This window comes from Zootermopsis nevadensis, unplaced genomic scaffold, assembly GCF_977971745.1.
Source record: "Zootermopsis nevadensis isolate Lab colony 2312 unplaced genomic scaffold, Znev_1.0 Znev_ptg000030l, whole genome shotgun sequence".
Lineage (NCBI taxonomy): Eukaryota > Metazoa > Arthropoda > Insecta > Blattodea > Termopsidae > Zootermopsis > Zootermopsis nevadensis.
Genome location: NW_028259162.1, coordinates 3,865,447 through 3,882,379, shown reverse-complemented (window position 1 = coordinate 3,882,379; position 16,933 = coordinate 3,865,447). Strand labels below are relative to the sequence as shown.

The window sequence follows — 16,933 nt, the reverse complement described above, 5'->3', positions numbered from 1 at the left end:
TACTTTTTGGGATTTAGTGTAGGACCCTGTGTCTTGTGATATTGTTGACCCAACGGTAAAAAGTTATGGATTTGCAAAAAAGTAATTCCTTTGGGGGGGGGGGGCAATTTTTGTTGTCAAAACATAGTTATTCTGTGGTGGTAGTTACTACTATCAGCAAGAACATCCTATTACTGATAAGTACAAAATTCTACAGAACTATTTTTTATGTTTCAATAAAAGTGTATCTCCTGAAAAACTATTTTGTGGATTCATAACTTTACCTTGGATCAACAGTGTGTGAGAAAAGGAGTTGAAGTTAACAGACTAAGCACAATAAATGTGTTCAGAAAGATTACTATTCCATAGCTTATCCACTATGCCATTTTCATGTGTGGTTATGCTGTGTTAGAATTCATTTAGCATTCAATGAAATACAACTCTAAGAAGGCTGATTCATGTTTGAGTATTAAGGAACATAATATTAAAATGTATCTTTTAGAAACATGTAAGAATATGAACTGGACTGAAATGGCTTCAGTGTTACATCCAGAGATGAGCTTCAGTGTTGGTAATGTTGAAACAAGGGAAGTCATACAGGTATAAGAAGAAAAAACAAAACAAATACATGCCTGCTAATGCAAAGGGACAGTGCACTTACTTTGTAGCTGTGTTGAGGTTTGTTTTCTCTTCAGCAAGATGCTTCAGTTTCCAATTACGGAATCGCCTTCTAGCTCCTTTATCACCATAGTGCTTTTTTACAAGAATGACATCTGGTACTTTAGTTGCATCTAGTTTTTCAAAGTTGGGATCATTAATGTTGCTGTCTCCCAAAGCATACCTTGAGAGATAATAAGAAATATTAAAATACCAAAAGTTTTATTAATCAGAGATCTAATTCCTTTAATGACAAATGTCTCCACATACTCTCTTCTTCACACTTTTTTCATCTTTAACAGTTTCTCATCTTACTGCAAATATATATATATAAAACTTGCATTATTTGTCCATTGATGGATACAAAAACACTACTCTTTTAATTTTTTGTGATGGATACAGCACTTTTCCTAGTGTCCCACTTTGTTCCATTTACGACTTGCCCAAATTTAAATATGCCATGTTATGATACTGACTGAAACGTACCCAAGAGCAGAGTCTCCAGGCTTGAGGATGTGTCCTAAATGGGTTCGTGAATGGATAGTGTTCTCAGACAAACCCAATTCTGATGCCTTTACCACCCATACATCAGCCAGTATATGCTGCAAAATAGGTCATACGGTTACTTCAATATATTCCACATGAACATGCATTTGTTCATGTATTTTGTGCATATCTATAAAAGAAATACCTTGTTGGAAACAGCTCCTTGTCCTGGGAATGTTTTTCGGTTCTTATTCAGAATTAGTTCTATATCCATAACAATGTACTCTGTGAGCTGTTTTGGATTGCATATGCTGTTAAATGGATAACGCCAGAAGATGGTACTATTCACTTCTGCAACTGTAACATCCATTTGAACCATTTAATGAATGCAGTACTCATTAATGTGTAATTTATTTGTGTTTTGCCTCCTTAATTTATAAGGAGAAATAGGCTTATGGTAACAGCATGTCCATGTGTTTGTCCCCTCACAACTTCTGAAGAAACTGGCAGATTTTTATAAAACTAGAGGATTATTGTTTTCTGAGTTATGAAGTTGATTAGCCTTGTAGGTGGTTACAAACATTTTGAAGGAACATACTGTCTCCATCGCATACCCGAAGAGAAGGCTATATGTTCCTCTGAAACACAGCAACCTACAAGGCTTCATGGTATTATAACCCAGAAGACCACATTTCTCACTTTCACCACCATGAAAACATCAAATCTCATTTCACAAAACATGGCACACATCATGCTAGTAGAGGTCACCCCTGCTTTGTACTTTTATTTCCTTTGAACAGTAATCATGATGTGGAGGCCTGTGCAAACTTGTGAGGAGGGAATAAAACTAATATTATTGAATGGGGGTCCCATGAATTTTATCTGAATATAGATAGATTTTCTATAAAACATGCAATTCTTGTTAAGGCAACTTTTCTTGTTGTCTTTTTGGTTGTAATAATGTAATTTATACTTTCACTGACATCTGCATTATTAGAACTCTTACTCTGTGCTGTAGTTGGGTCTATAAGGTGAACACAGTTTGTCACCCTATGCACAATACATAAGGGACTGATTCCTCCAAGCTGATGTGTAAGTTTGTGTGGCAAACAGATCACACTGTCCTTTGACACGGGAACAATCTCCACACTGAAACAGTGCATCTATTAGTTGCAGAAATTACACAAACTGCTGTAGTTGTGAATTACAATGTACATGTCTCTGAAACATTTACTATTTGATAACAATATTTTCCATCACAAGTGATGATTCAGCTATTCAGTAACACAACTAACATGCCTTACCTGTAAGTGAATTTATAATTATACACATTACTGTGGATATCATGAGATATCAGCTTCTTGGAGTGCTGGAATCGACAGGGCAACACAGAAACCAGGAAATCCACCATTTTTCTGGCATAAGCTTCTGTTGGATAGAAGAAATCTAGACCCTCTATATGCAAAGAGACAGGAGAAAAGAGTAATACCACTGATAAGAAAATAACCAGAGTTCATCATCTTCATGTATTAATCACATTATACTATTTGATCTCCATTGTGTTCATAAATGGCCTTTCTGTCTAGCAAATGTTCTTTTCCAATCCTCCATAAACAATGAAATACTGGAAGACCTATAAAAATATGGAGTCACCAAAGCAGATTTTAATGAGGATGTAACAGGCCAGTGGGACTAATTCTTGAAGTTGAAATTTAACCTTGTCTTTGCATAAGATGGATATAACACACAATAGTCCTAGTCTAACTTTGAATTTTTATGTGAAATGAGAGTCAAGTAAGATACAAAATCAAATTATACTTCATTAATTCTGGAGCCCTGTGTAAGCTACTTGCCATGGATAGGTTTGATTCCAAGTGTGTGTTCATGAGCCTTATGCTTCAAAATCATCTGTTCCAAGTAATAGAATGTTTTCTTATTCTCTGCTTTCTGCCTGACTTGAACCTGAAAAGAATGGAAACCAAGAATCTAGTCATTCATATAGCAAAATGTAGGAAGATATAGTTTAGAAAATAGGAACAAACTCAATGTTCTCCCCAAAACTTAATATAAATGACATAATAGAGTATTATGTATATAAAGTTGTAGATAGCTATTTGGAATGAGTAAAAAATTATCTGAACTTCAAGCATTAAAATACTACTTACAAGAGCACGCCAGTAATCCTGTGCTTCTGAGCGATGACAGTCATCACACATTTGGTGATTAACTGTGTATTCAACAACAAACACTTGCTGAAGAATTGCACCACCTAACACTTCTGCATGGACTGTCAGTTTAACCTAATCACATGAAATAATACTGTAAGCAAAATACAATCAGAAACATTTGGTGTTTTCATTTTAATTAATACTGATTTATATAAAGAGATTATAAAACTCAAAATGGGATATGGTATGGATAATTAAAAATGAAAGAGGAACTTACAGTAAGGTTGGTGGCCAAGAATTGTTAGTAAAGGGCTTCTATGATGGTATGAAACAATAGCCAACAGCTAATTTAAATAGTTCTTTAAATTTGAAAGGCTACATATGAGATTGGAAGTGTTCATGACAGTGAGATGTTGATGCTGGTCTTTTGAAAGGTTAAGTCTCAAACAACAATAGCAACTTTTGGAAGCATTCCAGTGAGAATGTGAAATAGGTATAACAGCTTATTCGGTGATGACTCCAGAAAAAGCAATGGAAGTAACTACTGTGGAACACATGAGAAGAATTTTGTCCAGTAAGATAAAGTGGTTAAAATATGAAGGAAAATATCAAATGTGGTTCCACAAAGCCAGCAGATTTTATATACTTGAAAGGAAAAGGTGCACCTTAGTATGACCACATAACTATGTATACCCTGCTTGCAGTCTCAAGACAGACTAAAATACAAGCAGCGATAGAGGACAGTATCCAAACCTTAACATAAGATTTGAAGTCAACAGAAGTACATACGGCAGATGGCCAGATCATCAGTATAAAAGAATGGGATCAAAGTCCAGTAGCAAAAGAAACAGGTCTGAAGGGTATGGAAGTAAAACAGTCAAACAAACTGACTTATGTTCTGCAACATCCACTTCAAAGCATCAGAAGAAAAGGTCCTATGGAGCTCCACTGTCTCTGAGGAAACCACTGCTCATAATAATACAACTCAGCATTAGAATCAATCATAACAGCTTGTTAAAAGGCAGAGCAGAGTTTCACAAATACTAAAAGTAACAGATCTACAGGAAGCATCAGACAGGGCCCCTAGGATCCTACTAGTAATGGCAAAGGCAATTTTGACAGCATTACAAACAGTCGAGGCAACCATCATGGTCAGTTACTTTAATATGCAACAGCTTTTTCTTATTAAGGCACAGGCATTAAAAGGAATAAAATGAATGGCCTGAAATTGTAATATATGAAAGAACATACCTTTATCCTTTTAGAATGTGGTTCAGTCCATACAAAACCTGCATCAATCAGTTTTACTCTGTGAAGACCTTTCAGCTTCTTCAAACAGAGGGACAGAAGCTCTCGTGATTCTAGGGCACATGGAACCCATTCAGATGGTGGCTGGAGATACCTAACATTAATTTAAAAAATGTAATTTGTTTACAGTGATATCAATACATATTTTGTAAGTACTGTGAGATTTTCTATGATATAATCAGATAAGTATCACAGATTTCAATGGAGATGCTATATATGAACAGGATGTGAAAAGAGAACTTGTAAGAGCATGAGGAAGAGTACACTGCACAAAAGACTGCATAAAGTTGACATGTTTTTGAGTGCTTCCAAACAATATGCATTCTAGATATCCAAAAGGAAGCCAGAATGACAACAGGATGTATGTCATAACAATTTAAATATAATTCAAAATGAAAGATTTGACAAAGGTTTAATGCAAAATGTTATGCTAGATCCATACATATGCAGGTGTCATATGGGTAAATGAACTACAAAAAGTTATCTTCATATTAAGAGCAGTATATAATTATAAACATTACCTTTCGCATCCTTTACAGAAATGCAATGTTGCCTGTTTTGGGATCCCTTCAGTAATGTCAATGTGTGACCTCAAACAAGCCACACACATATTTGCTGGATTTGGTTCTATAGAAGTACCACATTGGCAACATAATCTGAAAATACAGATGAATTGTTCATACCATTATGAAGACATTACTAACTGTTCATACTTTTCAATATATTTTTTTTTACAAAGATGCATTTATTAAGACATTAGGACCAGTCACATTCATCTCTTACTTGTTGGGTATACAGTGCCTGAGCACTGCGGGTCCCAACTTTACCTTGGCTTTGATCTATAGACAGTCAGTAGGACTCTTTGGATGTGGGATCAGCCAGTCGCAAGGCCTCTACCTATACACAGGACAGCACAACACAGAAAAACGAGGACCATGGCTTGAGTGGGATTCGAACCCACAAGGCCTGCGCACTGCCAATGTGACCCCTCATCTCTTACCTAACCTTTTTTAACAATTCACATTTCATAGGGGCCTAGTGGTCTCGAAGTTCGACTATATACTCCCATTCAGACGGTTTTGGGTTCAATCCTCTTATCGGATCTGTGCGCATATTTTTGAATAGGCTGCGACCTCTTCCCCTCGTATCCTTACCAACTTTTAATTAATTTATATCCCTAATTTACACAGCTACGTGAACTAAACTGAATAAACATGCACACGTGTTCTTACATTTTTGCTTTCTCTTCTCCATCAATTTCTTGGCCAGTAATATATTCCATGTTTGCTCTTAAATTTCCCGAATCTTGATATACACCGCCGCTCTGAAAATTATAGAATTTGTAGGATTAATTTCCTTGCAATACGAAATAGTTACTCCTTTTTATTGTTTCAGGTCAGTCGTAATCGTTACGAGTGTAGACATGCTGTACTGGAAGTAAACGGCGTAGCGAAATGGAGGACAAACATTAAAGTGAATTATGCATGACATCATCTATGATTATAATGACCAGTTTTAATTAACACAGTATCGAATGTTTGTCCGTGTAAACGATAATAAATATGATGTAATGGTTCCTGTAACTAATATGTGTGGAAATCAGTGATAAATGGTTCTAGAGCAGAAGGGATAAGTAGTATGTTGGATACCCTGGTATTATTTGTGGGCTTCATGATTTCGTGCTCTGAATTTGTGTTGTGATAGTGGGGATGTGGTTTGGTTGGAGTGAGATGGGGAACGATTGGTAATCCGAGAGGAATTGTTAGAGGTTGGGATACATTACACATGTTAGATAACTTTGCTATTTGTTGACAGTAATTCATTTTATAGTTCCTCACCTCGAGTAAACACAGTAGATCAGTGGATGCCAACATGGGTAGGCACTTGGACTCTTCTCACACTTCAGGTAGTGCTAGTAGATATAAAGATAAAGATGGAAAATCTCGCAGTAGTAAGAGTGATAAAGGGACACAAAATAGAGGATTTGGAGTGAAAGATAATCAGAATGCTAATGGCAAATTGGACCGTTGGCCACATGACAAGTTTTCAGATGGTGAGCAGCAAAGTTCTGGAGGACAAAGTTACCATAATTACAGAGATAGGCATTGGCATGTACAAGAAGATGACTTCATGGATCAACGCAGGCAAGAACGGGAGAGAATTGGGTTGATAGGAGTCATGCAAGTATGGGGAAAGTCTCCACCGTGTTCTGAAGAGTTAGTATTGACAATGGCATTTATTTTTACAGCTTGTAATTAAGATGTGCATAATGTTACCAACCCATTGCATGTTACCTGTATAATATAAAGCATGTACTTGTTTTCAGTGAGTAGTTTGTACTGGCAGTTATCCTCTTTTTAGACATGTCTATAACTGCAAGTTGCAAGAATGTACATATTGGATCACTTTTGTTAGTCTGTCTGCATTTAATAACTTGAGAATGGCTGAAGGGATTGTCATGGCTTCATTCACAAAAGCCAGACACTTGTGAATTGTTGTTCATGCATTACCTAATTTATTTCATCAAGATGTACAATATAAAATAATGGAAATCCTGTGCCTATTTTCAGCATGATTCCATATGCTGTAGGTTTTAATTTACATCAACTTTTATTTATGGAAAAATTTGTGGAATATTAATCACATGTATGCAGAACATACTGTAATTGCACTTAAAATTATTTGTTGTCAGGACTTTCTCCATCATCTGTTTTTAAAATTTACGACGTTTCAGAGGCTGGATATGTCTCCGTCTTAAGGTGAGAGGTACCTATTCTACTCTACAGAGTAATGTCATGAATTTTAAAACAGACGATGGAGAAAGTCCTGACAACAAATAATTTTAAGTGTAAACTACGGTCATCAAAACCCTTTAGAATTGAATACTGTAATTGGTTGAGTACTAATGGGCATGTTCAAGTAAACCGCATATGAGTGATGTAGCATCATCACCATGATTGACAGTGCTGAACAGGGCCATATCTTTTCACCACCTATATCACTCACTGTTGATATAATTACAAACTTACCTAAGGTAACTTCTAGTTGTGGTTTGGAATCAGTATGATTGCATTTACAGTTAGATTTATGATTATAATAATGAGTAATGTGTTTGTGTAATTTTGAATAATTTTAGAAAGGAGTTAATACTGTATTGAACAAGATGTTGCTTTTAGTTCTGATGAGGTGGGTCCAACAACAGCAGAACATACAAAGAAAAGAGATGGTGACACAGACATGTCTGAACCAAAGAGGAAGAAAAGAAAGTTAAAGTCCAGTAAAAAGAAAAAAGTAAGTCTTTTATGCAGCCAAGATTTTTAAGTAGTCAGGAGTTGTTGAGGCTTGACTAGTAATTAATGAATCTGCTCTTCCTTGTGATTTGAGATTGTACTGGAGCATCATGTTTTGAACATTAACTTTGTGTGTGTGTGTGTACGCGTGCGTGCATATCTTTCTGGTGTCAGCTTTGTTACTGGCATAGTTTACATTCAGATAAAATAAAAATTCAGAACATACAGCTGGAGGCATCTTTATCTTCATTCTTCCTAATATATATTATACTTATACATCACATTTCAAGCTTATATGATATCTACTGACATCACAGGACTAGAAAAATGTGCTGAGCATGTGTAGAGGAATCTGATACAATGTAGAATATAAATAGCAGTAACATAATGTCTGAAATGTGCTTTCAGAAATAATATGTGATGGAGGGCACACTACTATGAATATTACTAACTAGTAGTTATATTAATTTCTCTCTCTTAGGCTTCTTATAAATACATGTAAGTAACAATGGTGATTATTTCTCATCATAATTATTTTGCTGTAATACTGTAGTTCCAAAAAATCTGTAAATAGCTATTATAACTATGTATTTATATTTGTACTGGAAACAGGTATTGTATTTGTGCTACAACCTGTTCTGCATCCTTGGCTTAGGCCTATGAAGGATCTATGGAATGTAAATAAATTCTGTTCGATTCTATTCTTGTCTTTTTTCAGTGTTTCACAAGTTTTATGTCACTCTAGTATATGTATTTCTTGTTTAATTCTTAAAGGTGATTAATAAAGTTTAAATTTATCTCTCTTGCACAGTGCAATTGCTTTCTGTTCCTCTGCACTGTGCATTATATTTTATGCTTAAACGTAAGCCTTCAAGTTAGTACTCTGTGCCTGAGATCCAAAATCTCAGGATGTAAATGGTAATTTTCATCTAAGGTTGTCATCCCTGGGTATACATCATTAGAATGGTGCAGTATTGCATGGGAACAGGAATGACTATTGTCTTGATAAACATCTTACCAACCTCATGAACATACAGGAGTGGTAGCAGCAGCATAATGTGAAGTGACTGGTGGAGCCAAGAAAATTTGCTGGTACATAATACTTGATGTGTACAATTTATACAACAAAATTTTAAGCCTTTGTGTTATGAAATCTTTAATATAAGTATAAAGGAAATATGACATTTAAATTTGTTTCAGAAGAGTTCACATAAGAGGAGTAGAAAGAACAAGAAGTCAAAGAAGAGGAAGAAAATGGTGTCAAGTAGTTCTTCCAGCTCTTCAGAAGAAGCAGAACTGTGGGTTGAGAACAACAGTAAGTTTACCCTAACAATCCCACTGTCATGAACTGTAAATTTACATTTTTGTTAAGTTTCATTTTGATATATTTAAGTATCTTGGCTGCCCTTGTGTCTTCCTGTCAAAATAAAAAAAATTTCCTTGGGTTGTCTCTGCGATTGCAGTATTTGTGTGTTTATCTGTCTTTTGTACAAGACTGTTGTATAAGTTGTTTTGACACCCCTCATCCTAATTTTTTAAATGTAAAAAGGCAATAATATTCCCCAAGTTGTCTCTCTAAATGGATCATTTATTGTTGTTACAGTTTTTCTTTGCAACCTATTGTTTTTGAGAAATGGTGGAATGGACCATTTGATGTTATGGATTATCTGCATATTTTTGTTACCACTGTAACAATTATTATATTTGTAAATTTAGATCTGTGAATGCATGTAAATGGAATGTGCATATTTTCTCCACTCAAGATTTCTCGTGATGAGGTTCCTTATTATATGTTGTTTAGAATAGAAGTAGTGACTCATACAGACAGGAAAGTGTTACATAGAAAATACTGTGTTCATCAAAATAACTTTCTAAAGATCAAAACAATGCCCACTTGAAAATTGTCATATGAGTGTTGAAACATTGGTTTTTCTTTAGAAGTTATTTCTTGACTGTTTGTTTCCAGAAGCTGAAGGTTCTGGATCTGAAGATGAAGATGGTGTAGTAGGACCATTGCAGAAGCAGCATGTGACACTGTCTACCAAAGACTATGGAAAGGCTCTCCTTCCTGGAGAAGGAGCTGCCATGGCAGCATATGTGGCAGAGGGAAAACGTATTCCACGAAGAGGAGAGATAGGACTTACATCAGAACAGATTGCGTCTTTTGAAGCTGTTGGTTATGTCATGAGTGGAAGCAGGTATGGACTACATCCATAGTAGGCTGTAATTTTAATTTTATCTCATGTGTCCTGTGATTAAGTCATGCACATAAGTTACCTCAATTTGCATAGTATTCTAGTAAAGCTTAGTGTGGTTGTTAAAGTGTTCTGATGATAGTACAGTTAGTATTACTGGATTTATGGACTTAGTCCATCATATATGATTCTTAAAAGAACATAACATTTCAGAAATTAGATCAGTTCTCAGGTGAAAAGATTGGAAGTGCCTACTCAATTCATTTTGTTACAGTCTTCCACAAGTTTTTATAAGAAATTGCATATTCACGTTACAGTTAGAAAAAGGCAATATCATACCTTTTGTAATTAGAATTCATAATAAACACACAGGTTCAGCATTGATAGTTTCACCAAACATGTTTAATGTTTTGTTCTCATGCCTGGAATCTTATAGGGCAAGTACACGTTTAGGTTCATGTGTATCCCCCCCCCCCCCATCCTTTTGTGATGTGCTTTCATGTGTCTTTAACCAAGTCAGTTGAGCCACAGGTAGAAAGGTTGTGGAACACTGATGTATTATTCCTAACTTGTTAGTTAGCCATGTAAAGCATATATGCCACTAAGATCAAGTTTTCAATTCAATTCAATTCATTTATTAAAGTGCTTGACAACAGTCAAAAAGGCCAATAACAGTGGGAAATAATATGGACATCTGAATATAGTAGGGATTCTGCCAACTTCTCACATTGCTTACCAGCACTGCCCCCCCCCCCCCCACCTTTTCTGTTCCCTCATTTTGGAAATTTAGATAAAAGGAATCTGAGGATTAAGCAGCAACACTAACACATGAGTGTCCACATGATATTCTTTCTTTTTTATATTTATTAATGTACAATTTTATAGAACAAAGAACTTTTAGTATTGCTCTCTTCATGTCTTTATTGAGCACAAAAGATGTAGGTTCACTGTTTTGCCAAATTTTATTGATTTCGATAGTATTTTCATTTTAGACATCGTCGCATGGAAGCTGTGCGTATCCGTAAGGAGAACCAGATTTATTCTGCTGATGAGAAACGTGCCCTAGCTATGTTCAGTAAGGAAGAACGCCAGAAACGAGAGAACCGAATCTTAAGCCAGTTTAAAGAAATGGTCAGCAGTAAACTAGCTTGTGAGAAAGATGATGGATGAAGGTGAGTGGTGTGAGTCTATGTTATGTGTATATAAATCAGATTTTAACAGAATGTAATGTTTTGTATGGTAGCAAGGCATATAAGAAATTAACTGTACTGATATTTGTATTGATCCTTTATAATTTAATACATGTTCGCAGAACATTTAAAAGCCAATGAAAAATTGTCAGTTTTATTTCTGTCATGAAGAAATTCTATTTAGGCATTATTAATTATTGATAAGACTTGTATATTTAGTAACAGTGTATTACCACCAAAGTGTAGTGCAGGTTCTTTGAAACTCACTTGTCATACAACACAATGCAATATTTCAGCTCATTCATGAATTCATTAGAAACCGCTATTTCCAATGGTATCCAGTCGTGCATATATCCTTCCTATAGCAGTCTTTCCCTAGTACTTCTGATATGTGATAGTACTTGGTGTTTTAGTATCCATTTTTGCAGTAAACATTATAACAAGAAGAAATTAAATGTGAGATCTCTTGATATACAGGTAAAGTAGCACTAACTACCACATAAACTAGAAGAGAGTATATGCATACAGTATATATTGTTACTAATATTTGAGGCATGATAGGGACTACAGTTGTAACATCTACACGAGAGGTGTTTATATGTAAATTGTCTTTTTAATTTGGTAATGCACATTCATTATTACACATGGTGCATTCAAATTTAGGTTATTAAAGTTGTGTCAGTGGAAGAGTAATAATTTAACTAAGATTAATTAATTACTATTCATGAAAAGATAGTAATGATTAGTGATGCTAGATGAAGAGAAATGCATTAAAGTACTGTAAACATTTAGTGTATACTGCTAAGCTCAAGAACCAGCACTACATTTGGTTTGATATCTTTCAGATGGTGTTTGAGTAATCTAGTACTTGAACATATGAAGAAATGTGGACTTGGGGTGACCCTTCTTCCTAGAAAATAAATCTAAAAAGCAAGAGCATCACTGATTATAGGCTGCAGACAGATTGATTGATATAATCATTTAGCATTCAGTTTTATAGTGATAAGTAATGGACTATGGCAATATTAAATTTGCTATGAAGATAGATTACAAGACAACTCTAGTAACGGCAGGGGATCACTCCTATATGTTGAGGGTGACACCTGTTTTGTTGGAAACAAGTTATTGCAGTTTTATCTAATATTTTTATTTGTGGTTTCAACACAGAAAAGTGCTTTAAAATATTAACATATAATTCATTTAAATCAGACAGTATTTGTTACAAGTTGAATAACACGATTTTCTATTTTTAGTATACATCCTTCAGTTGAGTTAATTTGCTATTTTATTCATTCAGTGGTTCTGATTTATTTGTAGATACATCTGTGACTAGTAGATGTAATACTACACTGTTGATTTTGAGGATACAGCTAAGAAGGATGACGATTCTGCCAGTCCGTGAATCCACCACTATAATGACGTGAACTGAAAACAGACAAAAATATAGATATGAAAATGATGTAAATATAACTGGCACATTCTTGCTCAGGAATAGGGTCATATGTCCTTGGCAGACACTATTCTTTAAGACCATGAAAATATTCAAATCTACATTTGGCACAAAAGTGAAATTATATTTCTGTAAATCTAATAAAGACAGGTCAGTATAACATGTCATCTGTTTATCACAAGACTAGTTATCAGTATATATACACATACTTTTGCTTTGGATAAAAAAGTCTTGATAATATATGTGAAGATCAGTGACTCATCTCTTCATACTGTACAAGATCCTTGGAATTTTCCATCATTTAATAGAGGAAGTGACAATTAAATTAGTAATTGTAAACAAACACCTAGCGATGTGATGGGCAGTGGTAACAAGTCTGAACATACATAAGTCCTGCAATGTTGAAATGTTGAACTTACTTGAGGAAACCAATGGATGTGGCAGTTTCCATCGCAGTTCTACTCCTTTTTCCAGTCCGACATGAAAATACCAGATTTGCGTCACGTTTTGGTTTCTCAGTACCATATTTTTTTAGAAAATCTGCTTGAGACAGTACCTCAAGTGCATTTTTTAGTTCTCCAACTAAAAAAATAAGTTATATTTTTAGAGTATATGTAACAACATATTCTCAAATGCTTTCATGTCCTACATGTATATCATACATTCTTCAATGAGTGACAACTTTAATGGGCAGTATATTTACTTGAAAGATCAAAGATAGCTTAGCTAGTAAAGCAGGTGACTATGGCTTGATAAGGTTTGATTCCTGGCAGGGCTGTGGATCGCATATACCCTGTGACACACTGACTGTAAAAGTTAAAAACTTACGTGGTATATGTACACTTCCAGGAAGTTTCCCTGTCTCTTCAATTTCTGATGGCTCTCTTACGTCAATCAGTATTATTTCATTCTTTTGTTTTAATTCAATAATATCTTCATAGGAAAGGTCTTTCACTTCTGGTCCAGTTACTGGCATACAGGCCATGCTTCTTTTTGTTCTTAAATGGAATGATTGTGCTGGAACAAGCATTTATGCAGTATGTTTAACTATTTTCTATGGAAACCTCAGTCGTTCTTGATTCAGTAGAATAAAACACATGTCTATCATTTATTGTCCTGTCTGTATCATGCTTATGAATCACACCCTGCCTGTTCAACACTCCTCATTCAGCAGCTGGTCATGCATATAAATCAGTGGCATAAATTTTATAAGCAATGTCAGAGCTATTTTATGACTTGCAAACTACCTCATTCTAGGGATGATCTGAAAATAAGACCACAGCAAAAACTCACTGCATTAAAGAAATTTTATTTTATGCCAGCTGTTTACAGTTACACATCACACTGGCATATTAATTAATTATATTTGGAAATAAAATGACACTTTCAGAATATATATGTATAGCTTTGTCTAGCTTTAATATTACATATTCAATTCTAGTTACACCCAACTTGAAGTTGCTTTGTTAGAAATATCCATTGAATTGCTTTCCCTGGCTAGAATAACTAATAATCTGTTGATAGTCATGTATTTATAAGTTGGACATTAAGGAAATGGAGAGAAGTGGTTTATTAGCTGTTAAATGTGGAATATGGCCACATTAGTAGAGATGTGTTTAGGTAGAAAAATATGTTTGTATAACTATACTTGTCTCTCTAGAAAGATGATCACTTTGCATGTTAGCTCGAGCAGTAATGTGTCTTGACATACATTTCATGGCTTGGCTTAAGTGCCCCCCCCCCCCCCCCCCCCAAGTCAATTCCTCCAGATGAATGCCAGGAACTTGGCTATGGCTACTTTTAATTTGTTTCTAGTTTGCCATAAATAATCATCCTGACCCCTAATTCAGTACTAAATAACTGTATTTGTGATTTTGGAATGCAGAACTGTTCAGACACACAGTATTTAATAGACAGGGAATTCTTTTGCAGAGGAGAAATTAATTTTGTTGTTGTTAACAAGTCACCAAGAAAGCTAGGTGTTATTGCTGATTTTATAGACCTTGTTTGCTGGGTCATTTGCTGACAGCATTAATTTTGCTTCACTTTATCAAATAATGTCTTGTACTGTAATAAAAGAATTGTATTCCCTACATTATATAACAAGATATTATAAATAAGTTATTTTATTTTTTAATTAAACACCATATTTAAGAACTACATAGGTGAGAATAGAGGACTGCTTACCACTAGACACAGTGACAGTATTTTAAAATTCACACATCAACTTCTTCAGTGAAGAGTTGATATAGACTGACATCATATTTCATGCTTGAATACAGTTTAAGTGAGTGGTTTAACAACATATAGCTGAATACATAATAATGCTTGCTGATTTAATCAGTGTTGACATATACATGTTTGCTTATAGCCAGTCTGAAATAATACTCTGAAAAAAGCTGTGGCATCATCACATATCAATAAGTATTTGTTAGTAGCAGTATTCTTAGTGAAGGTTGTTTTCAAATGGATGTATTATAAGCATTATCATATACTTTATTTGCAAGTGAGTGATGACTACATATCAAATAAACATGACACATACTATAATAATCAGCCACTGTGTTTGGAGCTGGGCTACATGCTGGATAGAACCTTCACTTCCAATAAATATTTTCAGAATTTATCAGTCTTGCAAAATATGAAGATTTAGCTGTGAAATAGTAGTTCTGAAGTGCAAGAAACCAACCTTAAAAAATACCTTAAATTCCATGTTTCCATATGACTTAGGCAGCCATAACTTTTTAGAACAGAAAGCTATGCCCACTACAATTTTTTGCTTGGTAACCAATTTAATGTAAAAAGCAGTCAATGTACTAACAGAACAGTAGTCAGCCAGATGTGTAAGGGCAGCTTAATCAGTATAGTGTCTGACTACATACTGGATGACAAGGGTTTGATCCCAAGTGGGTGTGAAGGAATTTCTTCTAACCCGTGTGTCGAGACCAGTTATGGTGTCCATTCAGCCTCCTATCCAGTGGGTACCAGGAGTATCTGAGGCATGATACTGACTACTCACCCCATCTAATGCCAAGGTCAAGACTGAGTAGGAGCTATACTTCCTCTCTTCCAAAGTGCCTCCTAGCATGTAGGACAGCTTTACTTATAATTCATAACTTTCTCATAAATAAGCAATTTAATAGTGTCAGTAAAGTTTTTTTAAGAAAAATCTGGGCAAGAAAAGCATTAGTCATAACATTTTCATAAATGTGAATGCCTATTAATACAATTTAGGTAACGTTTTAGATCAATTGGATTATATATATGTAAATATAATACTGACATTAGTCAATGGAAATATATAACCATAAAACCATCATAATAAATAAGCAATTTCATTATTTTAGTGCAGCTTATGGCCACTTTATAATTGTCATTTCAGAATAATATAACTGTGTCTGACAGAAGTATGCCTTAATACCAAGTATAACATACCATAACAGGATTCTTCAATATAGATCTGTATAGTTTAAATTGAAGTTCCCTGTTGAAAGTTAGCCAATACTTATCCAAAGTAGTGGACTATAAATCATGTCATGAGCTGCAATCAAATTATTTTACTTCCCACAACCCACTGATGGGTTATATGTATTTTGATCTACAGCATAAAATAGAATGAATGAATGAATGTTGTATGTTACGACAATGAGCTCATGCTGTCTGCTGATTTTATTGTATTTTCACATATGTTTTTGTGCTTCTATATTTTTTGTCATGTTTGCCTGTAATGAGAATTTTTTTATTATTATTATATCATTACCTTCACGTTTTATGGGGCACTCCGCCGATTTAACCTAGTTTACAGATTTCAAATCGCAGGATATGGTTTATCGATATGGGACTTATATAAAAATGTCAGGGAACCCTCCCCACCCGGTGAGCACATGATCCTATACTTAAAGCAAGCAAGTCTGTCATTAACAAGTCCTGTTCGACGAGTTCACCTATCTAGTGACCTACTCTACTTAACACGTAAAGTATGATGCAATTAGTTATAAATGTAGTGATTACTGGCAGTATATAAGTGTATACATACTTGCACTCGGATATATACATTTACACTTTTCTAGAGTTGTCTGTACATTATGACCAAATTTTACTTTTGAAACCACCGGCAATAAACGTTTCATTGCGAAAGCTGCCATGATTCCTCTCAACCAATCTTATATTGAGTAGCCATAGCAACATAGTGTCTTCGGCAAAGATGATA

The 16,933-nt window shown here is 34.8% G+C and overlaps 3 protein-coding genes across 6 annotated transcripts in view; 1 reads left to right on the top strand and 2 right to left on the bottom strand.

The window, feature by feature from the left end:
- Nucleotides 1-6,563, bottom strand: part of Nmd3 (60S ribosomal export protein NMD3) — a 7,520-nt gene extending 957 nt beyond the window's left edge. The window contains exons 1-11 of one of the 2 annotated variants that reach the window (XM_022077112.1): nucleotides 6,437-6,563; nucleotides 5,831-5,922; nucleotides 5,120-5,254; nucleotides 4,542-4,692; nucleotides 3,288-3,422; nucleotides 2,976-3,084; nucleotides 2,427-2,577; nucleotides 2,129-2,271; nucleotides 1,328-1,479; nucleotides 1,123-1,238; nucleotides 641-820 (exon numbers count right to left, since the gene is read on the bottom strand). In XM_022077112.1, coding sequence (XP_021932804.1) covers nucleotides 641-820; nucleotides 1,123-1,238; nucleotides 1,328-1,479; nucleotides 2,129-2,271; nucleotides 2,427-2,577; nucleotides 2,976-3,084; nucleotides 3,288-3,422; nucleotides 4,542-4,692; nucleotides 5,120-5,254; nucleotides 5,831-5,922; nucleotides 6,437-6,472 — 1,400 coding nt within the window. In that variant the 5' untranslated portion in view covers nucleotides 6,473-6,563. Of the gene's footprint in view, nucleotides 1-640; nucleotides 821-1,122; nucleotides 1,239-1,327; nucleotides 1,480-2,128; nucleotides 2,272-2,426; nucleotides 2,578-2,975; nucleotides 3,085-3,287; nucleotides 3,423-4,541; nucleotides 4,693-5,119; nucleotides 5,255-5,425; nucleotides 5,445-5,830; nucleotides 5,923-6,436 lie in introns of those variants that run through there. The other variant, XM_087359101.1, reaches the window with a different exon arrangement.
- On the top strand, nucleotides 6,471-15,279 carry LOC110836196 (uncharacterized). Of its 3 annotated transcripts, none has more exons than XM_022077117.2 (6): nucleotides 6,471-6,814; nucleotides 7,775-7,889; nucleotides 9,092-9,203; nucleotides 9,855-10,086; nucleotides 11,076-11,255; nucleotides 12,119-15,279. In XM_022077117.2, the coding sequence occupies exons 1-5, from the start codon at nucleotides 6,471-6,473 to the stop codon at nucleotides 11,251-11,253; spliced, it is 981 nt and encodes a 326-aa protein (XP_021932809.1). In that variant the 3' UTR covers nucleotides 11,254-11,255; nucleotides 12,119-15,279. The 3 variants fall into 3 exon arrangements, with proteins under 3 accessions (XP_021932809.1, XP_021932807.1, XP_021932806.1); XM_022077115.2 differs by having other exon boundaries at nucleotides 9,089-9,203; nucleotides 12,591-15,279; XM_022077114.2 differs by having other exon boundaries at nucleotides 9,089-9,203.
- LOC110836197 (rhodanese domain-containing protein CG4456) lies at nucleotides 12,396-16,933 on the bottom strand. Its single transcript, XM_022077118.2, has 4 exons — nucleotides 16,760-16,933; nucleotides 13,552-13,740; nucleotides 13,143-13,305; nucleotides 12,396-12,698 (listed from the first exon to the last, which is right to left on the bottom strand). The coding sequence occupies exons 1-4, from the start codon at nucleotides 16,866-16,868 to the stop codon at nucleotides 12,644-12,646; spliced, it is 516 nt and encodes a 171-aa protein (XP_021932810.1). The 5' UTR covers nucleotides 16,869-16,933; the 3' UTR covers nucleotides 12,396-12,643.

Excerpts from the sequence above, each read along its gene's own strand:
- LOC110836196 (XM_022077115.2), top strand. The coding sequence starts at position 6,471 with ATGGGTAGGCACTTGGACTCTTCTCACACTTCAGGTAGTGCTAGTAGA. Across the intron at positions 9,204-9,854 it reads ACTGTGGGTTGAGAACAACA|AAGCTGAAGGTTCTGGATCT; the intron begins GTAAGTTTACCC and ends GTTTGTTTCCAG. Across the intron at positions 10,087-11,075 it reads TATGTCATGAGTGGAAGCAG|ACATCGTCGCATGGAAGCTG; the intron begins GTATGGACTACA and ends TTTTCATTTTAG.
- LOC110836197 (XM_022077118.2), bottom strand. The coding sequence starts at position 16,868 with ATGGCAGCTTTCGCAATGAAACGTTTATTGCCGGTGGTTTCAAAAGTA. Across the intron at positions 13,306-13,551 it reads TGGAAGTGTACATATACCAC|TTGGAGAACTAAAAAATGCA; the intron begins GTAAGTTTTTAA and ends TTATTTTTTTAG. Across the intron at positions 12,699-13,142 it reads ACATCCATTGGTTTCCTCAA|TTCACGTCATTATAGTGGTG; the intron begins GTAAGTTCAACA and ends GTCTGTTTTCAG.